The sequence below is a fragment of the Vigna unguiculata genome, chromosome 3 (genome assembly GCF_037176805.1).
Source record: "Vigna unguiculata cultivar grain cowpea cultivar isolate G323 ecotype 2 chromosome 3, ASM3717680v1, whole genome shotgun sequence".
In the NCBI taxonomy this organism is placed as follows: domain Eukaryota; kingdom Viridiplantae; phylum Streptophyta; class Magnoliopsida; order Fabales; family Fabaceae; genus Vigna; species Vigna unguiculata.
Window position 1 is genome coordinate 69,191,121 of NC_140794.1, and position 22,330 is coordinate 69,213,450.

At 32.7% G+C, this 22,330-nt stretch overlaps 2 protein-coding genes across 22 annotated transcripts; both read left to right on the top strand.

Moving 5' to 3' along the window:
- The first annotated feature begins 1,062 nt into the window (after nucleotides 1-1,062).
- Nucleotides 1,063-14,137, top strand: LOC114179752 (uncharacterized). 8 transcript variants are annotated; one of them, XR_014993655.1, is made up of 16 exons: nucleotides 1,616-1,824; nucleotides 1,934-2,156; nucleotides 2,857-2,938; nucleotides 3,056-3,159; nucleotides 3,279-3,405; nucleotides 3,526-3,620; nucleotides 4,226-4,349; nucleotides 4,949-5,029; nucleotides 5,631-5,729; nucleotides 5,834-6,016; nucleotides 9,852-9,989; nucleotides 10,069-10,137; nucleotides 10,233-10,370; nucleotides 10,485-11,683; nucleotides 11,945-12,023; nucleotides 14,036-14,137. XR_014993655.1 is itself a non-coding variant. In XM_028066180.2 (15 exons), exons 3-15 carry the CDS (start codon nucleotides 2,116-2,118, stop codon nucleotides 10,710-10,712), a joined length of 1,509 nt encoding a protein of 502 aa, XP_027921981.2. In that variant the 5' UTR covers nucleotides 1,063-1,263; nucleotides 1,708-1,824; nucleotides 1,934-2,115; the 3' UTR covers nucleotides 10,713-10,976. The 8 variants fall into 8 exon arrangements, 7 of the variants coding, with proteins under 7 accessions (XP_027921981.2, XP_027921985.2, XP_027921982.2 ...); XM_028066180.2 differs by lacking the exons at nucleotides 11,945-12,023; nucleotides 14,036-14,137 and adding an exon at nucleotides 1,063-1,263 and having other exon boundaries at nucleotides 1,708-1,824; nucleotides 10,485-10,976; XM_028066184.2 differs by lacking the exons at nucleotides 11,945-12,023; nucleotides 14,036-14,137 and adding an exon at nucleotides 1,063-1,263 and having other exon boundaries at nucleotides 1,708-1,806; nucleotides 10,485-10,976.
- Nucleotides 11,478-21,673, top strand: SRD2 (snRNA activating complex family protein). Of its 14 annotated transcripts, none has more exons than XM_028066195.2 (14): nucleotides 11,478-11,683; nucleotides 11,945-12,023; nucleotides 14,509-14,586; nucleotides 16,369-16,551; nucleotides 16,622-16,668; nucleotides 16,741-16,807; nucleotides 16,909-16,961; nucleotides 17,915-17,972; nucleotides 18,966-19,054; nucleotides 19,131-19,218; nucleotides 19,665-19,775; nucleotides 20,076-20,201; nucleotides 20,292-20,552; nucleotides 21,076-21,673. In XM_028066195.2, the coding sequence occupies exons 4-14, from the start codon at nucleotides 16,411-16,413 to the stop codon at nucleotides 21,358-21,360; spliced, it is 1,326 nt and encodes a 441-aa protein (XP_027921996.2). In that variant the 5' UTR covers nucleotides 11,478-11,683; nucleotides 11,945-12,023; nucleotides 14,509-14,586; nucleotides 16,369-16,410; the 3' UTR covers nucleotides 21,361-21,673. The 14 variants fall into 14 exon arrangements, with proteins under 14 accessions (XP_027921996.2, XP_027921997.2, XP_027921999.2 ...); XM_028066196.2 differs by having other exon boundaries at nucleotides 16,399-16,551; XM_028066188.2 differs by lacking the exon at nucleotides 11,478-11,683 and adding an exon at nucleotides 14,036-14,136 and having other exon boundaries at nucleotides 16,257-16,551.
- The last annotated feature ends 657 nt before the right edge of the window (nucleotides 21,674-22,330 follow it).

Sequence of the window (22,330 nt, forward strand, 5' to 3'; positions counted from 1 at the left end):
TGTAAATATATATTAATACACTTAATTAATATAAGTAATAAATAAATCGCATTAAATAAATTATTAGCAGTATTTTTGAAACTATTTATGTACCATAATTGGAAATATTTAATAAATACCATGTATTTAATGATTTTATAGTTTAATGCTTATATTTTATGGATTTCGCGAAACATCATTTAATACTTTTATTTATAGTTTTACAGTATACTACTTATATTTAATGAATTGTATTATATTGAATATTTTTAGGAATAACATTTCAATATTTTTATACATGTATTAATACATTTAATTAATATATTTAATAAATAAGTCGCATTAACTAAATGTTTTAGCAGTATTTTTAAAGCTAGTTATGCATCACAATTAATGTTGTCAGTAAATCTTTATATTATTATTAATTGAAAACATTTAAGAAATACCATGTATATTAATGATTTTATCGTTTAATACTTATATTTAATGAATTTCATGAAGGCATCATTTAATATTTACATTAATGATTTTATAGATTAATACTTATATTTAATAAACTGTATTATATAGACTATTCAACTTTATATAACGTTAAATCTAAAAGTCTCATAATGATATTTTATTTTTTTTGAAAATAAGTTTCTTTTATTATTTATGGATAAAACATTAAATATTTTAGCATAGTTAGTTGACGTGTACATAAGCAAAATCTTGAAAATTTAATATAACATTATATGTTTTTGTAAAATTATTTATCATACTTTATATTTTAAAAATATTAATTTTGAACTAATTCATTAGATGTGTAAGAGAAAGAAGTAAGCGTTAAATACGTGAAACAAAAAACTACATGATTAGATAAACTACACAAACATTACTTCATATAAAAATATTTATAATTTCTTGGCCACGTAGAGCTTTATAAGAACATGAAGGGGTAAGAGATAAAAAAAAATAAAAAGAAGAAAAAGGACAATGTTACAACATTTAAGTAATTAATTAAGAAAATAAAGAGGTACGTTTAGATGAACAAAAACCACTACTCAACAGAAAGAAAGACAGCTGGCTATTACCGCTCTTCTTTTCTTTCTTACATTACATTCATTTCTCATCTTCCTTCACTTCTCATCTTCTTTCATTCAAATTCAATTCTCCTTCTCACAAACCACAGCACCAAAACCAACAACAACAACAAAAACAAGAACCAACTTCTTTTTCAATCCACCTTTTTCATTATTTCATCTCTTTCTTTTACTTCTTCAGACAAGCATTTGCTTTTGGGTGGTAAGTCCTAACACCTTCCCACTTTTTTATTCGGGTAAAGTTGTTTGCTTTTCCCCCATTCTTTGCAGCTTCTCCGTTTCTTTTGTTGAGAAAGTAAGAGGGGAACTGCATCCATGGGCTTCAATGTGGTATTTTGGATGTGGGATCTCGTCTGACTTGGAATTCGTGCCTGTTATATTACCCCACATTTCTGCTTTACGAACTTTTACCATTTTAAACACTTTTCTTTCTTGTTTTGCATTTGGGACCCTTCTGTTGAGTTGACGTGTACCCAGTCATCCAAGTTTGAATTTTTTTTGACATTGGATAAATAAAGCTTATTTTCCTGCAATCATGGTACAACTCCAAGGAGTTTAATCTAAACTTTTCTTTTCTTTTCTTTTCTTTCTGAGGAGGGGTGTGTGAATGAAAATTTTTGGTTACCGTAACTTTTTCTGGTTTTAGGATATGCATTCCTTTTCAGGGCATTTGGATCTGGAAGAGCCTTTTGAGCCTGAAGATTCTTTTCTCTCTTCCACTCTCTCTCTTCAATTCATATGATTAGTTGGGACCTGCTTCTGTGTAAATTTTTGAATTTTTTTTACCACTGCTGCCACTGGGTTTCTTGCTTCTTCTTTTCTTTTGTTATTTAAATTCAAATACCACTCTAAGCTGGCGTCGTTTCTCTCAGGAATTGGGCACTGGCAGTTTAGCTTGTATGTCTGGCATTGACATTGATGAGTAAAAATTATTTGTGAGATTTGAGATCTTTGAGTTGCGAAGATGGTGTGGCCAATTGCCTTTGAGCTTCTTAGCGAGGTCAACTTGTAAGGTGATGAGGTGGAGTTGCAGTGAGCTACATGTAGGAACAAGATGATTGAACAATTCATCAATTTCGTTATTCGGCCTCCCAGGTATTAATTTTTGCCTCTCTGGTTGGTGGCATGGCACTATTCAAGTAAGCAGGTACTGTTATGATGCCTACATGAAAGAGAATGTTAACTGTGCCATATTCATTAGGGCTCTTTCTTTTCACAAGAGGATTCCTATTTTGTTCCCCACCCTAGTAATTACGTGTGTCCTGTACTTTTTTGTTTTTGTTTTCATGTTTATCTCTTGCCTTTGATTTCCATACCTCTTTTTACTAATATAGAATCGTATTAAATTTTCATGGCCATGTCATCTTAGTTGTTGAGAATTTAGGGGGAAAGTACTTATATGCATCAAAATCGTCTTTAGCTTTTTAATATGTTGGTTCTTTCCTTGATAAGCTATGTTCGAATAAGTAGTTTTTTTTTTAATTTGATTTTAAATTTCATTTAGGGTATTTTTGTTTATAGGTTAAAGTTGTAAGTATTTGAATGTCTGTTCAACCCAATCAAGTTTGAATCATACTTTTCTCTTGAGATGTTTTGAATGTTTTCAAACCTGTAAACCAAGCACACACTCAATCATCTTCAAACAACTATGTTAGACAGGCTTCGTTGTAGATCTTATCAACTTTTTCTTTACTCCAGTAAATAACTATAATAGTGCCCCTGCATCCATGTCCATTTCTCAACTTGTGATTATTTTTTCCAGCAAATTTAGTTACAACTGTATCTACTTTGTCAGGGCGGAGTATAATCCTGACCAGTACCTGTGGGAAAAAGAATTCACCCTTGCAAGTCGAACATACCAAAGGCAGGATTTGGAGGCAAGTATGGACATCATTTATTTGATGGTTTTTTGTTATTATCATCATATGTATTTAGTTAAATCATGATTTCAATTATTTGCTTACTGTTAGATTATCTGTTTTCCAATTCTGCAGCTTAAGAATGCCAGAGGCTATACCTTGAAGTGTAGCCACTATCTTCCATCTCCTTTCCCAGAAGATACTTCTCTTCCTTGTGTTATATATTGCCATGGAAACAGGTGTCTGTTATTTAAAGGGCTCTTGTCTTGACGCTTTGAAAAAATTTTAAATTTAATTTTTTTTAGCTATTCTATTATTCTCCCTTGTGATATATGTGTGCACATGTACAATTATGCAGTGGATGTAGGGCAGACGCCAATGAAGCTGCTGTAATTCTTCTTCCTTCAAATATTACTGTTTTTACCCTTGACTTCTCGGGTTCAGGTTTATCAGATGGAGAATATGTCAGTCTAGGCTGGCACGAAGTAAGTTATCTCTATATGCATGTTTTAATTCCTTTATTAATTTCTGGCTATTAACTTAAGTTTTTGCCTATCCCATCTTTTATGAAAGTACTAATATGTGTCCATTCCTTTGTGTGGTAGAAAGATGATCTCAAGATGGTGGTGTCATATTTGAGAAGCAACAAACAAATATCTCATATAGGACTTTGGGGACGGTCAATGGGTGCAGTTACTAGGTATTAAATCTCCCAACTAACTTGCTTGATGTTGATTTTTACAAGTATTTCTGCACCTTTTATACTTTATAGTTTCTATGTGTACCCCGTACTAAAAAAGGTCCTAGGTGGATGATTTTAATGTTTGTTCTAGTATAGTTTGATGACCTAAGTTATACATCTTCCTTGTATATCTGTCTGCGTGAGATCAAAACTGTTTAGGCCTTCCTATGGGAAGTCATTCTTTTAATTATCCAAGTAAGGAGAATGCTAACAAATGTCTTTAGGACACTCGTGAAGAAATAAAAAGTGAAATTTTTTTGGGAATATTATCAATACCTTCACCGTGATTACCAATACAAGTTTTTATTCATTAATTCTTAGTCAGTGTTTGTAGTATACTTGTTTGCAAGACCCGCCACCCTTTGAGAAATTGGGACAAAAAAGAGGAAAATAACTGACCCCCCTTTTGGAATGCACATTTTTCATAATTTTGATGTCTAAGTTAGTAGGTTTTGTAGTATATCACATTCCCAACCTTACCTGTATTAATGTCGTTATGAGCTACCATTATGCACATATATCTAGTTTCATTGACTGTTCACTTTTGCTTTGGTATGATGCAGTCTTCTTTATGGAGCTGAAGATCCTTCTATTGCTGGAATGGTGTTGGATAGCGCCTTTTCAAATTTATATAATCTTATGATGGAGCTTGTGGATGTTTATAAAATTCGGCTTCCTAAATTCACTGTAATCTCTCTCTCTCTCTCTCTCTCTATACCATCTTCCTTTGTAGTAAATGCTCAATCAAAAGAGAAAAAAGGGACTCTATCTGGTCCCATCCCAAAAGTCATGCATCACTATATGAATCTTTAGGGCATGATATCTGCCAGAGGTCTTTAAAACTATTTGTAGTAGATTTAGTAAAATGGGTGGATATAAAAAACTATTAATATGGTCAAATTATAATATAGGTGGAAGCCAATATGACCTTACCAAGCCAGCTTTTAGGTTGAGTTGGAGTTAAATTCCACTTTCTTAATATGGTATCAAAGTTATTCATAGTCAATTCTAGTTAAACTATGGTTCCTCCACTAACATATTACCCCATTTTACTATGCTACAAATAATTTTAAAGACCGTTGATATCATGCCCTAAAGACTCATATCACTACATGCATGACTGGAATGGTTGCTCTACGTGCAACTTTTTTTAAGGGGATATTGCTCGATTTACTTTCTTGGTGGTTGCTTTTGTCTCCAAAACATTCAAACAACATGGATATAAAGCCTATAGCTGTCAACTATGTTTATTTGGTCTGATATTCTGCTGGATTTGCCTCAATTAGGTTAAAATGGCTGTACAGTACATGCGGCGGGTTATTGAGAAGAAGGCAAAGTTTGATATCATGAACCTGAATTGTTTGCTGGTATGTATTAGTTGTGCAGTTCTGTTTTATTTTTCAGAAGAATGGCAAGGCATATTTCGGGCGTTCTACATTTTTTAATTATTAAAATTATTAATGTAATTAGTAAACTCCATTAACCATGACAAGGATGCATTGACACTCCTCGTTTGAGGTGTTTGGTATTTTACACATCTCCCACATCGACACCTCCCTTATATCCTTATGACATGTGTTAGGCAATCTAGTCTTCAGTAGCTTCAATTAAAAAACTTTTTTTTTTTTTTTATCAACTCAGTTACTACTTGAGTAAACACTTTAGTATGCATGGACACTTGCAAGGTCACTAGTAGTATAATAAAATTTTGCAATTTTTTATCTAACTTTTAGAAACAAATATAGCCTAAAATGTAATATAAAAAATATTTAATGACTCTTCTTGCAAGGCTTGTATATGTGTGTGTGGTGTCCCATTATCCTACATTTTGAACACTAGTCATGTTAGAATGTTTTCTAATTTTTACTATGGAATCTGGGCATTACAGTTTTTATTTTCTGCCTAAACAAATTTTTAAGTAGAGTTATTTCCTTTCCATGTCTGAATTAATGTGTTTTAAATCCACAGGTTGCACCAAAGACATTCATTCCTGTTTTATTTGGACATGCAAGTGATGACAAATTCATTCAGCCCCACCATTCTGATCTCATCTCTGAATCCTATGCGGTATTGATTTATTCCAAATCTTTCAGAACAAAATATTCTGAAAGCAATTTATACTTTCTCTTAATTTGCCGACAAAACATCTAACTTTTTTTCTGATTCTGTAGGGTGATAAAAATGTCATAAAATTTGATGGTGATCACAACTCCTCTCGGCCACAATTCTTTTATGATTCAGTTTCCATTTTCTTCTACAATGTCCTTCGCCCTCCTAATGTTCCTAGAGCTCATAATAAGCTTGAGAAATATTATGATTTGGGGAATTTGAAACTTGGTTCTGGTGTGGAGGAGGTAATTAGCATTTAGAATTTCATGTCTTGATTTCGTGCTCAGTTAAATTCTGTCCTCAATATATTTATTCCCTACGAACACTGCTGCCTACTGGCCATTTTTTGTTTTCTTCACTTCAATTGTAGAATGTTATCAAAATACAAAACCAACTAAAATTGACTAATGAAATGTAGCTGATTTTGCACATTATGGCTAGAGTGCAGCTTGTGGACTAATGAAATGATACATAAAAAGATGCAAACTACAACCCTTAACATTCTCATTTCCGTCCCTAATAGATTAGGTAGTACATTTTCTTGACCTTAGTGCCAACCTTACTCAAATTGCTAGGCTATAGCTTGCCTGAAACCTCTAAAACATGTTTAAGATATGTGGTGGGTCATTGTTAGCATTGATTGAGTCGGGCCAACTTGATGGACCCAAGAATCCAAACCAAACCAGTTAAATTGTTTAGAGTTTTGTGTTAGATCGGGCTCTGTGGAACTGAACCAATCAAAATTCGATGTTAATTAGTCGAAAGTCAGATTCACATTTTTGTATGCATGATGACCCAAAACGACACTTGTTCTAAATTATGTAGAAATTTTCTGTTAGATTGGGTCTTGTGTAACAAAATCAATCAAATTTAATGTTAATAAGTGAGGAGTCAGATTCACATTTTGTATGCATGACGACACTTGCTCTATTATTAATATTTATATTTTAGTTTTTGTACTAACTTACTAAATACTAAGGGACTACATGAGTAAACCTGAGCCCCGTAATCACCATTTTGTGTCATTCCTCATTTGTGGGAGACTTTGTTTCCCAAGCCCCAAATGGCAGACAGTCGCTCCTTATGGTCACTCTGACAATACCTGGCAATGGTATGAACTCCATCACAGTTTGAAAGGTTCAAACCTGTTTTTTTCTTTTTTCACTGTTTGGGCTTTTCTGCTTTCTTTTGTGGGTTCTTCGGTGGGAGACACCATTAAGAACGGGAAATGTGTTAAACCCAAACGTATATTTAAAAAATGTTCTTAATGGTGTTCTCTCTATTTCTATCTGTTATGATAGGTTCAAAGTAGGATAAGTAAGCTTTTTTCAAAAGCTGCTTGGGTTGTACCTAAATTACTTGTTTTTTACTCTTTCATCTATCAACGTTGTATCACATATTAACTCTAAATACATATGACTACCTAAGGGAGAACTTTTCAAGCTCTCAAAATACACTTTCTCCTTTTCTTTAATTTCTCAAATTGGTATCAGAGTGGGACCTGCTCTGCCAATCCTTACCTTGTTTTTGTTCGTTGTCGTTGTTCGGCATTGTCAACCGTCCAATTTTGTCCAGCAACCATCAGATATGGATTGTCTCCGAGTGACAACCAACCCTACCAGTCTGTTCTCAGAAATGTCCACATGTGCCTCCATGTAAAAAGTTTAAAACTGTATAAGTTTTTGGAAAATCAACAGATGAGTTGAAGGGTTTTAAGAAGCAGAAGAGAGGAATAAATAAGGCCAAAAGACCAAAGTGGTAAAGTAAGTAAGATAAAAAGAACAATAGTTTGGCTGAACTAGTGAAAAGACAGCCAAGAAATGGGTAAGTGAAATAGAAATAGGGAGTGAAAAGTCAAGACTTTATTTTCCATTAATTTCAAAAGTAATTTGGTTAAATTCCTCAATTTTATTTTATCTCATTTTCCTTTTAAGCTTTGAGGCTTTGAACTTCTCTTATTTACTTGCCTGTTCTTCCTCAAGCCCCTTAACTTATCTTACTTCTTTACATCATTGACCTAATGGATCTATCTGAAATTTATTGCTGCAATTTTCTAATCCTTATACTCAACCTACGAGGGACTTAAAACTTAATTAAATTGTTTTTTTATTTTTCATGTGGAGACACTTAAGTTATGTTGATGCAAGGTAACAACTATGTTACCAAATTGACAGCAAAATCAAACGGTGGATACTCAAATAAAAAAATAAAATAAAGATCGAGTACTCAATATGGTGAAAATTTTTAATAGGGACTCAATTGAAAATCCCCAAAATTATAAGATACTTAAAATTTACTTAAGCCTTTTTATTCATCTTATTTTCCTTTTTGAGCTTTGATGCTTTGAACTTTTTTCCCTTATTTACTCGCCTCTTCTTCCTCAATCCCCTTAAGTTATCTTTTTTCTTTATATCATTGACCTAATGGATCTATCTGAAACTTGTTGCTGCAATTTTCTAATCCTTATATTTGTCTAAATTTCCAGTCCCTAAACCAGCCTGCATGTCTGATCCTTAAATCTAGTTTTGCCACATTTGCATCCTTTGCACTTTAGATGTGCGCACATTCTGAATCTGATTATTATTTATTGTGTGGAGACTGTTTGACAAAGATAAATAGTCAATTATCAGAAGTCAAACACACCATTAGGAATTTTAGGCAAAGCTTGCTTAAGTTGTCCTTCACTGTATTAATTTTGTTGGAAAAAGTGTCCCCACATTAGATCTTAGTTAGATAGAAGTTCCCTTATTTGATTGCTTCAAATATTGGATAATGATAAGAAATTATTTCATCATTTTTGGATAAAGCCTATGCTAATGGCATATGAAGATATTCTTAAATTTCACCTTCGTTTGCAAAATAATTTGTTGTGTAATGGTGACCTTTTCGTATTTGTTGTTGTGTTCATATACTTGATTGTTCAAGAGGGTTCGAAAGTGTGGAATGGTGCACTTTATAAAATTTAAGAATCAAATGGGAGGATGGTTCTTTCAAATATTGTTTTCAAGATTCTATTATTGACATTATTGTTAATTTAAGATTGGATGTATCAACCAGGTGGGATTCAATATAGCTGATGTTTGGAAGTGCACTTAAATTTGTAAGAACATTTGATATTATTAGGCTGTCAGATGCAAATTTTTAGGATGTCCATCTAATGAAGATTTGAGGGGATAAAAATGACAGTTTCTGGAACCATTTTGAGAGCATAAACATGATACCAGATTCATCTTACCCAACCTCAAACCTATATTTTTAGCATGTATAGAATATTGAATGCATGTTCAATGAGAACTTGCTCGATAATGGAAACGTGTGCAAGAATGAAAAGAAAATTGGGTATTAGTCAACATTAGAAAATAAGGTTAAATGTACAAGATGTTGAGAAGCTTTATGGAAAATTTGATTAATTTTAATGCACAAAGTGCATCTCAATCATGGTATGTTAGATAAGTCAAGTGGGGAAGGAAGTAGGAACAAGAGGTCAAAAGTACTCAAAATAATTTTTTTAAACGATTAGTCATTACTTTCATACTTTCATCAACTTTTTTGTTAAGATGACTGATTAATAAATTACTTTTTGCTGGAGCTTAACAAGTTTCAAAATGGAAATAAATCTTAACATTAAGAAAAGTGAACTGAATGTTTGTTTGGAAGTAAAACCACTTTATTATGATGGCAATGAAGATTTAGACGTGTTAAGTTAGAAAACTAATAAAAAAGATTCTCTGCACATGCACTCATGGCATAAGACGTATTAAGTATTCCAATCGCCACAGTAGCATTGGTGCACATGCTCTTACTAGATGAAGAAGTTTTTTCTCACCGCAGAAGATACAAAAGTTTGAGGCACTGTTATTGAGATTGACTGTCTTATTTTTGTCTTTTTCTATTAGATGAAGATAGTTCAATGTGCTATCAAGATGAATATAATTTTAGAACAATTAATGAAGGACAATTAATGAAGCCCACATATTTCTATATGTGGTTATGTATTGATATGGTCATATGATTGAGCTTATGTTATGTGAGCATTTTTTTTGAAGAACAGGAACTAATTTGCTCTTGTTTTCATTCTAGAGCTTATTGTATGAGATTCTCTCCAGTCTTAGGTCTGCATCAACCAATGCTGCAAGTTCATCTTCTGTGCTTCCAGCAATTTCCACCACAAAATCAGTTACAGAACTTCTTTCGGACGTCACACCACTGACTGATGTAGTAGGGCCTGTTCATTACTTTTTATTTAAACAACATTTTAATGTTTAGTTCATTCATCACTTGTAAATTTATAATGCAGGAATCCTTTTTCAGAGAAGATAGTGTTGGCAATGGTGAAACTGGCCGTGATGAACCCACGGATGTGCAGGTGATCTTATCACGAGATAGAGTGTTGTGTTGAAGTGTGGCATTTTATAATTTTAGCAGTCTTTATTTTAAGTGTGGCATGGTTGAATTTGATAGGATAAGCTGAACGGCGAGGGTGAAGATTGCTGTTCATATACTAGCTCAAATAGAGAAAGTTGGGGCAGATGTTCTTCTTTAGGAGGCAGTGATGAAGAATGTTGTGCAGATTTAAGGGCTGATGATACCCTCTCTCAGGTATGACATAATAATACATTGAAAATGATATTGGAAGTGATTCAGTAGTGTAGCATCGATTATGTCAATCAGAACCAGTTCTGACATGTTTCATTTATAAATAAACAATGTCAGAATAATGTGAAGGTGTTTGCAACACCCATGCGTGGCACTAGAGAGAAACCATCGTACCCAAAAGAAGATGAGAAGAAGCAGAAGAAGAATAAGAATAAGAAAAAGAAAGATGAAAGCGTTGTGAAGAAGCCGAAGAGCGAGAGGTTTGAGAAGCTGGAAGCTCTAAGCAGACGCCTGCGGCATTGCCTTATGAAGGGATCAAACCATCGAAGGCACAAGTCCTCTTAGACTAACCTCTCACCCCTTTCTCTTTTGTATTATATTATATTATCTCCATCCATCTTTTAACTCTAATGTTCTTTCAACATTAAATATTACAATACTATTTCTAGGTAGTTCTCCAAATTCAACTTGGTTTTTAGGTTACTTTAGGAATTGCCTAACATTTGTTTCTCTTCGGCTTTGATTTACCCCACTGTGATTATTACTTGATATGAACATTATTACTTTTTGTAACTTTTCGGGTTATAAAAAAGAGTATCTTCGTAAAAATCTCAAATCATGCATTATTAGCGCTTGTTATGTTCTAATAATGTATCGATGATTTCGGACGTGTATAGGTTCAATATATTTCAGACGAGTTTATGAATAAAAATTTGACAGCATTTCAAAACGGAAACAAAAAAAATAGTGATTTAACAGTCAACAATCTTGAAGCCAGAAAGATAACGATTTGATTCAATTCATGCAACTGGAAGGATCCATACAAAAAAAAATTGTCTCATTCTCATTTACTGTCACGATTTGATCCTGTAAAGCAAAATAGGAAAAAGAAAAATTCCAAAAGCAATATTTAACAAAAAAATAAATAATGGTGGACTGGGCCAGTCCAGGGACGGGACGGGCTATATTTCCTGAGTGCTGTGTTAACGGGCTGGCCCGGCCCGACTTCAACGGGTCAGACACGGGTTGTGGCTGAGTTCTTCCTTCTCACCACCGCCGCTACGTACGTCTCTCTTCGTCGTCTCCTCTGACTTCCCTCTTCTCAGCAATCGTCGTCTGTCGGTTCCAACTTCTCACCGCCATCGGGCTTAGCTTCGCGAAGTCAATCGCTCATCTCTCTCGCTCCACCACTTTGATTGTTTATTCCCCTCCATCTCTCCCACCTACTCTCGGTTATGGCTTGCCCCATTGCATATTTGAATCTCAACATTGGATTGCCCTAGTGTCCTAGTCTATCGTTCTGTAGATGTGTTGCTGTATTACATTCTTTCATCTATCTAATTTTTATTTTGTCTAGGTTAATTTGTTTGAATTTGGATTTATCGTTTAATTTTGTTAGTTTTCCTTTTGTCTATAATCTAGGGTTAATTTTACCCCACACAACTATTTGTCGAAATAAAGTGATATTTTCAGGACTGTATATTTAAATCTGAAATAAAGAATAAGAATAACCAATGTCGCAAAGAAGCTTCCAATTTCTCCAGAAAAAGAAATCATTTTTTCGTTCCGTTGTGTAGCTCTCACTCACGCTTGGGACTGCGAGGGGAAACCAACGAAGAAGACTTGATTCGTGTCTCGGCTAATGACGGTCTCGAGGTAATTTACTTCGCTCTGTCAAACCTTTATTTGGATGTCTTCTTGAAGTTCATTCTGTAATATGCTTGCTATTGTAATCGTTTCTGATCAATATTCTTTTCTGTTGATCATCATTCTTTGTATACTTCTGATATTTGAAACACTGTTGCTTCCTGTTGGATTTGTCTTGACTTAATCATGCCTCAAATCCTCGCTGTATAAAAATTTAACACAAAAAAGGAAGATACACATAGAGACCGACAAATGATAAGACGGTGACATATGAGATTCGCAAAATTAAGACTTGGGACAGAAAAGTATGATTTATATTGCTGCAAAAGCATCAGCCTTAGTGTGTTGAGTGTTAGTGTTTATATTAATCGGTATAACGAAAAACCTCTGATATACCGAGTGCCGGGAATTTGAAAGTTCCATATCTTGTAAAAGGTAATTTCTTTGTCGTTAATAAGATTGTACTGGTTTGTTTTTATTCTATATTTCTAAATGTTAAAAAATCAATTTAGTTTTCTACATTTGCAAAGTTAGAGTGGTTATATTTAATTTGGAAATTTACGTAGGTTTTATTTTTTCCTTTTAAAAGCAGTGATAAGGAGTGAATTTTAAGTCTAACTCAACTCTACAAAATCAGCTTGTTAGGATGAGTTAGGTTTAAAGTCCACTTCTTAATATAGTATCGGAGTTATGACTTGAGCCTATTTTAGTGAAGTTTGTTCTTTATTTGGTTTATGGTTCTACTTGCTATTGAGACGTTATTGAACCACCCATTAATGTTACAAATGACAAACTTTACTAGGATAGGCTTAACCAAGGTCCTTTATAGCATGTTGAGAGGTGAATTTTAGATGTAATTCAACCTTACAGAACCAACTTATAAGGTGCAATCTGCACTTATATATTATAAATTGAATTTATCTATAGTCAATAGTAGCTTTCAACACACATATCGAGACATATACATCTCAAGAGTGAGACTAAACATTTCTCAGGAAAAGTGTAAATTATTTTGAAGAAAGCTCTCCTCGTGGAGCTGTACTGGCTAAGAGCAGTTCTTCAACAAACTGATGACTGTTATATAATGTAAAGATAATTAGAAAGCTCTTGGAAACTAATTTTTTGTTTGATATATTTTTATCCTCCTATACTTTTCTTCTCTTTTATTCTTCAATACTTTATTTTTATAATGTGAAAATATGAAAGTAGAAATATGGTTATACACCATACCTGACAATATCCATGGAAAAGTAATAGCTTGGGAAGGCCTAAGCACGGTACTGCTGAAGTTTGTCCTTTGTTTGAGTGAACAGAACTTCAATTTAAAGCATAATTTTGCAAGATAAATATTTAGGTGTGGGATGTGCAATCTGTAGGAATTATGTTTTATTCACATACCTGTCTTATATACTCAGTAATTAGCATAAGGGGCATCCTGTCAGTCACACAGTAAAGTTAACTGACGAGTTTCATGTGTAACCTGTGTATTCCATGGGGATTCACATCTAGATTTTATTGCTTGTTTACTACCACAATAGTAATCTAGGGATTAAGTGTTACACTTGACTAATGGGCCAACAACTAAATTTAAATATTTTTGGTCTATATAGGTTTTTCAATTTTCAATCTGTAACTTGGATAACTTTCAATAACTCTTGGATGTAGTTCAGGATATGCGTCAAATGTTTTAGATTGAGTTTGAATTTCAAAAGAATTCTTTTAGTGGAGCACTTCATCATTTTATATTTACATTCAACAAGTGATTTAGACTTTTGGGTTTTTGAATGCCAACAAGGTTAATACGAATGGGGTTGCTTATCAAATGATATAAAGTTGTGCACACAGAAGTCAGGTCATATATTGACTTGATGGGTTTGGGTTTTTGTTTCTGTCGGGCTTATGATGAACAGTTCTGTAATTGATATTTGAAGGACATGGATTTCGTTGTATTTAACTTGTATTCTTGAGTTCATATAATTCTCAAGCTTTTGCCTGTTTTAGAACATTTTCTTTTGATACAGGAATAGTTAAAAAGGTTACTGGGGAAATCGAAGAAATTACCGCGGAAAAGCTGACTTCGTTTTTGAACAATTAATTGCAAATCAAAACAAGTTTACATCAGGTTTTTTAAAGCTTCATTAGCACAGTTGCTCCCTTTTGTTTAACCATAATAATATTTGAATAAATATTTATCATGAGTTTTGTTACAAACACTATATTTTTAAATAGTATTGTTTTTGTTGTGTAGTTCTGAACTGATTAGAAACCACTTCTGGCTTAGTTGACTTGTTTGTGTTTTGGATGTATTTTACTGTTAAGATGTATGCATCATTAGTTTTTTTTTTTTTTTTTTTTAACTTTTTGAGACATGATCTCTTCATGATCAATCTTAACAGATTAAACTTCAAATTGAAATGCTATTGACTAATAATAATTTGTTGATTTTGCTGAAATATTACTGTTTCTCTTCTCATGTTATTTCAAACCATGCCAGGATAAAAATCTCCGTGGACTCTTAAATTTTTTTGATACTTTGATACTTCTCATGCGTTGAACACATGATGAAAAGAAGGTGAACATTTTTTTTTTATCAACATTGTGTTATAATCTGAAATTTAAGCATGATAATGGAAGGAAGATGTTTTGTTATCTGAAATTTATAGAGTCAGAACTACCATTATGGGCTATGTTATGATTTAGTTATAGGGTCATAGTTATCGTTTTGGGATGAAATTACTTTCATACTGACATAAAATCAAGTCTCACATTTGTTAGAGATAGAACCTGAAATGAGTATGTAAATGGAGCGTGACTCTCACCTCACAAGCTAAGTTCTGTAGTTAGACTCAATTTACATTCTAAGATGGTAATTGAGAATCTAAACTAGATCTATTTAAAAAAGGGTCACCTCTTATATTATCTACTCACCTAGCCCAATATCATAGGATGTGAGAGGGTGTATTGGAAAAAATTGAGTCCCATATTGGTTAAAGATAAAGTCTAGATAAAGTATGTAAATGGAGAATAACTCTCACTTTGCAGGTTGGTCTTATTGGGTTGGGTTAAGCCAAATCCTATTCTAAGATAGATCATATCATTTTCTCTTGCTGACAAAAAGAAAAAGAGGGATGAGGAGGGATTTTCCCTCCATTCCTCTCAGTTCCTCTCCTTCTCCTTGTAACTTTGAACCTTTATCTGATTGTTTCACTTAATGTCATATTTACTAAATATAAAAATAATATAATAGTACACTGGCACGTGAAATGTTAATAAATATCATGTCCTAATGTGTCAATATTCCATCTATTAACAAAGATCAACTATGTGAATCCACTTTCTGCATAGCACACTTAATTCACAAATGATTTTTTGATGTTATGTTTATCTATTAAGAGTGATGAGATAGTTTCTCCCTTTTCCCAATGAAAATAATTCAAGACATTTGCCAGCCATATAGTCAATTAATCTAGGATACATGATTCATTTTATTAAATTTGACCCTTGTTTTGTAAACAAGCCTTCAAAATATTCACTTGAAAAATTTTCTTGAACTTCATTTTAAAAAGTTCTAGAGTAAAAAAACTCCAATAACATTTTTTTTTGTTCAATATTTTTATGAAATTAATTTTTAAATTGAATAAATATTTAAAGTAAAAAATAAAAACATATTTACATTAATTTAAAATTATAAAATATTTTAATTGACTTTTTAGTAAATATATTCTTAATTTTGCTTTAATTATATATTTAAAATCGAAATACTATATTTTTATTTATCTTCACTCTAGTTTTACTCTTCAACACTATATTTAATAAGGCCTTTATTACATGTTTATTAACATTCTCTATGTTTGATGTAATTTTTTGAAAAATATTTTTCTTATTAATTTGATTAAGAAACCAGTTTAGACAAAATAATATTTATTACTTTAACAGGTAATATAACTGTGTGGAAGATTTAAGTGGGTTGATAATCATGAAACAACAATAGGAAAAAATGGGAACTTAAGAAGAATGTTGTTTTCAAAGAAATTCTGTTATCCCATAATTTTAGTTATATTAGTTTTTTATGTTGCTAATTGTTATATTCAAATGTATTTAATTTCTTTTATGGAACAAAGTTGTTAAACTTTATCTTGGTAATTTGACATATTTATTTTTATTCATTATGTAAATAATTTTTTGCATTTTTACAGTAATTAATTATGATAAAACTTTTACATGGATGATTGATCCGTACAGTGTAGGGGCTAAAATACTTGTATTTATTAGTGTGGACTGTCCCGGCAATATCTTCCTACCTGTTGATTGAGAATACAATATATATTATACACAGTCACTGCCTAAATTTCAGAAGTGGTTCTCTGAAACTTGATTATATCAGTGAGAAGGAGGAATGGATTGTTCAATTCCAGAGGCAGCAGAATGCGATCTCTCCATTCCAATTCCGAGAGGTGGACCCATTTACGTTCCCAACATGGTCGGCCCCTCCACTAGGGTTCCTCACTTTCAGACTTCTCTTCTTTCTGAACTTCAGGTTGGCTCATTATCTCTCTTCTCTTCCCTCCCTTTCATCTTTTCCTTCTAATTTATTCCTTTTCTTGCAGAATCTTGAGGCCGAATTGTCTGAAGATTTCTCTCACCTTGATATCTCGTATGGATTGTTCCTCTCTACCACTACCGTCTTTCTCGGGTCACCATTAATTTATGATGATTGTCTTTGCAGGGTGGATGACCTTAAAATATTTACCGAGGACCAGTTGATGGATATGGCTCTCAAAGAAGTATTTAAGGTATTATACACATGCACTAGCCTATGCTGTTTTTTTTTATTCCATTGCTGGAGTTCTTTAGGTTTCACTCCTTGACATTAGTAATGGAAGTGATATTACAGGGTTCGGAGAACGATGAAAATCATCCTCCTCTTCCAGACCAACCCAATGCAAGGTCATTCTTTTTTTCTTCTTTTTGTTGTTGTTATGGTTGCTGTTGCTCTTGTTGCAAGGATGGCTTAGTTTGATTAGTGGGTAACCAAGAATGGGAAATTGAGAGAAAGAAGAAAATCTTCTATATGCCAATTGAAAATTGTCATCTTTTTGGAGGGGGAAAAGATCTAGCTAGTCACCAACATATGCCCAGTCTTATGTCATCCTGCACCTAATCTCATTGATGTTACGCCCAAACAGTTTACCCAGTTTTTCTTGAAAAACTAATTATGACGTTTATCTAAGTATATCCATCATGTATGCATACTTTGTACATGGCCATTATGGGTACGACTCAATAAAATCCTGACACTTAGACGAAAAAGTTTACTGTTACAAGACATTCACCTTCCGTTACACAGCAATTTTCTTTTCCGTGTTTTATTCTATTCTTTCTTTCTTATTTAAACTTCCTAGTTCACATTTTGGTAATTTGAATATAATTTGTAATGTGTTTTTTCCCATTAATTTCACCATCATCTTTCATTGCTATGCCTTTATTGCTCCCAGATTGATTGTGATTATGAGTGTTTATTGTTCATCATGGATTCCTTTCTTTATTTTTGTTTTTGAGTATTTATATGTGTAATATCAATTATTTAGTTTGTATCATAATATTTAAAATATTGACCATCCTAGCCTGCTTTAGCAGTTTTAGAGTTGGCCTCTCAATGCCAATATCTAATATTGATAACTTAGCCTAATCTGTGTGTGTAATTTCCTGCAGATATGGTTGTAACTTCATGTTTTTGTGATCTTTTATCAAGTGGTAGAGAATTAAGTAGTTTTCTTATACTTGTATTGAATCTCTGTAAGTGCTCTGCTGGAAACCTAACAATGACTAAGAATGTGCACCTATTCATTACATGCGGTCTGAACTTGTCAGTTAAGAATTGTTGGTGGATTTGGCTGCAGGTGTGGTGAGAAGAAATCAAAAAGAAAGAGAAGTGGAACAAATAATTCTGTTCTCGACGTAAGCTAATTCTCTAAAAACATTTATGTTTCCCTATAACTATTTGATACTTATATTGCTCTTGTCAGTTTAATGCCTGAAATGAGATAAAAGTTTATTACATGTATTAGAAGTTGAGAATTAGTCATTCTAAGTTATGAATTTAAGTTTTTAAGTTTCTTTTGGATTAGAAAGAAAACTATATCATTCAGTTTCAATTGTTATTCTTTTGCTCCTACCAAAATGTCAAAAAACTTAAATTGCTCCTAAATAATTGAGACAAACAAAATGTGGTACTGTTCAATACTCCCTTCATAATACCTGCTAGACTGGCAATGCATGGTGAAAACTAAGAAAATGGTAGGGATTCCCCTTCAACTGCCACCAAAACCCCAGAAATGATATATATAGTCTCTGATACAATGTCAAAGATAAAGTGATATCATGAAAAAGACTGAAGAAAGGTTTTTGGTACTGTTCTCTGGCCTTTATGTCATTAAATTAACAAATCCAGTTCTTTATAAATACATGAACGATTGCAAGATATTTTGTCCTAAAGTCTAGCCTGGAAAATATTCTGTTAGTTACAATATATTCATGGTAAGAATGTAGGGGTACAAGTAATAAACACGTGACAACGTTCATTGCAGCTTGGCCTAGTTGATGGTGGTACATGTCAGTTGAAAATAAAGTGTCCAAGTTTAGGATAACTGAATAAGCATATTAAGTGTGTTCATGATTCATACACCATAACCATTTTCAATTTATTTTTATGCTGTCATAATTTTGACAATGTTGTTAGAATAGTTTAGTTAGACTTTTCAAATTGTTTAAAACTGTTTCACACAGGACCTAGACATGAATACGTGTTCAGATCTCTGGACCATTTAGCTTCCAAAATGTTGTTTAGAATCGAATGTGTTGTCAAGTCAATCATAAAGCCTTAACAATTTTTTTTGGGTTGAAGGTGGGGGTGTTGTTATGTATCTCTTCTTATGTATAATTAATTTTCAGATTGACTGTATAGAAAAGGTGGAGCATGTGGTGAGAATCAAACAGAAGCAGGAAGAAGACAAAGCAGCCGTCAAACTTCATTCATTTAAGTTGGTATTGCTAATATTTAGTGATTATTCTATTTTGTATATAAGGTCTGATTTCATGTATCTTGTCTTTGTGCAGTCCTGCTTTCAAGATCAATGAAGCTGCACATAAATCAACTAAGACAGAAAGGATGAGGACTCTTAGGTCTATGAGTTCCACCAGAAAGGTTACTTCAAAATCTTATATGATTATTGTTGCTATTGAGATTGTTTCTTCAATTTGAAACATTTTACTGATGAATCCAACTTTCAGATAAGTTAAAGCAGTTAGTTATTATAGCCTCTCATATGTGTACCTTCTAAGCTTTTGGCTTGCCTAATATATATTCCTTTCTCAATTGGATTAATTATTTTATCTTGAAGTAAAGACGTATAAAACACGAGAGTTCATGAGAAATTATATTCAACTAAAACATGAAATTCAATTAGAAATTGTATCAGGAGTTCCTTTTGTTGGGTGTTATAGTTCCGTTCTTGCAACTGACTAAAGTTGGTTTTGCCCTGTCTGAATGGCTGCAAGTGCAAAGTTGATATTGTAAACATGTCCAAACAGGAATGAGTTTTATGCATTTCCCCACATATTTTCTTATTTATAATCCCCATTATATTTTAGATTAATGTTTGGCAGGTCAACGCAGTCAACCTTCAGGAACACGTACCTGTGCAGTATCCTGAAGTTGTTTTGTTTGTGGAGGTGTACCATAGTGTTCGCAAGGGTACCAAGGTATTTCTCAAATTTAGAAGGACTAATATTCTACTTTATTGTATAAATTATCAGGTCATTGGACCTATAAATGCATCAACATGCTGGTTATTTTAAAAAATATGGACAGCTAATTCTAAGGAGACAAATATAGAACTTATACACAATGAGCACCCACCACGGTTTTGACAGTATTGAATACCATGCTGATATGAACTAAATTGAAATTTTATATCTGATTTGTTGAAGGAATCATGAATCGCTACCATTCTGAAATAGCTGTTTAACCAGTAGGATATCTGTTCTTTAATTTTTGGGTAGATCCAGGAGTTATTAGTTCTTGGAGGACAGATGTTAACTGCACTAAGGGACAAGATCTTTTGCTCAACAGACCAGTTGATGCACAAAGCTGGGCAGCATGATCCTTCTGGATATTTTCTCATAGAAGTATGCATGATCACTTATTCTTATCTTCTTATGATGTTAATATGCTAATTATTTTTTCTTTGAATTTGACGACAAGCTATTTCTCTGTAGGATGTATTCTGCCCTGATTTGAGGGATCCATCCGCTATTGATCTCACAAGACCTATTTTGGATTGGCTCCAAAACTCCAAGGAGGAGGCACAAAAGAAATGGGAATATATTATAACTGGGGAGCTGCAAAAGAAACAAAAGGCAATCATGGGTGAACAATCTGCATCACAGTTGCCTCACTTTAGATCCATTGAGATGCAGAAGTTACGTTTTTGTGACTTAAGCTTTCGACTTGGTGCTGGATATCTCTATTGTCATCAGGTACAATATTTTTTCTGTCTCAGATTAATAGGTATGGTATATGAAGGGGGGTTTTATAATGTCAAATACCATGGTTTCACCTGTGGCACTTGATGCTAGATGTAGTCTGTTGGTTTAATTGAGTAAAATATGTTCTTTAAATAAGTATCCATACACCCTAGCCTTCAGCCACTGCCAACAAACCAGGAGAACAAGGACATAATCATGCCCAAAAGGACAGAACCAGGAGAACAACTTAAATAAATATGATGGAGAAAGTACATGATATTCAACTTATACTATTTTACCTTCTATTGATGTGTGTGTGTGTGGTTACAAGAAGAGGCTAGACACTTACCTTAAACCTAACCTTAAAGCGGGATACAAGATAAAAAAGAAGAAAATAACATTAAATTCCACAAAGAGGATGTTTCATACCAGTTTGAGAGTATTATTTTTATATATATTTGTAATTTTTTCATGTGAGATATACTTTGTAGTTTTTCTTTTATGTTGTGAATTGTTCTCTGCGTGAAACCTGCAGGGTAACTGCACCCATACCTTAGTGATACGAGATATGAGGTTAATTCATCCCGATGACGTGCATAATCGAGCTCTCTATCCAATAGTCACGTTTCAACTGAAGTTGCGTTTTCAGAAGTGTAGTGTTTGCAAGATATTCAGAGCTACAAAGATCACTGTGGATGACAAGTGGACACCAGAAAACCCTTGTTATTTTTGTGATGACTGTTTTTCCCTACTTCATCAAGCAGATGATGGCACTGCATTATATACCGACTTTGTAGAGTATGATTACAACCATGATTGATTGCTGTTAGCCTTGGACGAACACCAACACCCGATTAAAGTTGCTTACAAAAAGCTCATTCAAAATTGCTTCTTTCATTTATGTATTGAATTTTTTTTATCTTTGAAAGTAAAATCTATAGGTCTACAGGGTAGGAGAAAATTTGTTAGATACCTTCTTGAAGATGCTTATGTATAAATATTATTTACAATAATGTCTTTTTAGGATCAACTGAAAGAGTAGGTACGCTGCCGCATACACAAACAAAAAATATACTCCAGTTTCTACCTCTAAAGCTAATGCTAATATATTTAGTTTCTACCTTCAAAGCTAATACTGTATTTATACTTTAAATGATATCTTTATGGATTAAAGATAAAATTAATTTATAATATATATATATATATATCTATATATATATATAATATAAATTATTATTACTTCAAACGGACGGGAAAGTTTAAAGCTGACATATATTACATTCACCACATCAAATAAGTGGCGGAGTACTGTTGGTGTAGGGAGGGCCATGTCCCCCAAAGTTTTAATTTTTTTATATATTATAAATATTAAAAAATATATATTATAACTAAATCAAATATTTTATTTTTTTTATAAACATTCTAATTAATGTTAATAAATAATTAAATATAAAATTAAATATAATAAAAAATAAAGAATATAAAGATTTATTAAGATATTTTTTTTTATTTTTTTATTTATTATGGTTTGAGTTTCAAACAGTTTTCGTATTCTATTTCCACTTGTTTTTTCTTATTTTTGAAGAGAAAAAGATCTATTATTTTTGCTCTTATTTATCTTCTGTCATCTTCCTTCCATTATCATGGAAGTAAAGAAGAAGATAATTCCTTGGTCTCAATTGATAGTGAAATATTAGTTTAATAATTTATTTAATGATCATCTTTTATATTAATTGTTTATTTCATGAATATAGAAAAAAATATTGTACTGTGTGTTTTTTTATAACCGA

What these genes read in the sequence shown, in the direction of transcription:
- SRD2 (XM_028066195.2), top strand. Translation starts at nt 16,411, where the DNA reads ATGGATTGTTCAATTCCAGAGGCAGCAGAATGCGATCTCTCCATTCCA. An exon ending in TTCTCTCACCTTGATATCTC is followed by an intron (nt 16,669 to 16,740) that starts GTATGGATTGTT and finishes TTGTCTTTGCAG; the next exon opens with GGTGGATGACCTTAAAATAT. An exon ending in CCAGACCAACCCAATGCAAG is followed by an intron (nt 16,962 to 17,914) that starts GTCATTCTTTTT and finishes ATTTGGCTGCAG; the next exon opens with GTGTGGTGAGAAGAAATCAA.
- LOC114179752 (XM_028066180.2), top strand. Translation starts at nt 2,116, where the DNA reads ATGATTGAACAATTCATCAATTTCGTTATTCGGCCTCCCAG. An exon ending in TCAATGGGTGCAGTTACTAG is followed by an intron (nt 3,621 to 4,225) that starts GTATTAAATCTC and finishes GGTATGATGCAG; the next exon opens with TCTTCTTTATGGAGCTGAAG. An exon ending in TCATCTCTGAATCCTATGCG is followed by an intron (nt 5,730 to 5,833) that starts GTATTGATTTAT and finishes CTGATTCTGTAG; the next exon opens with GGTGATAAAAATGTCATAAA.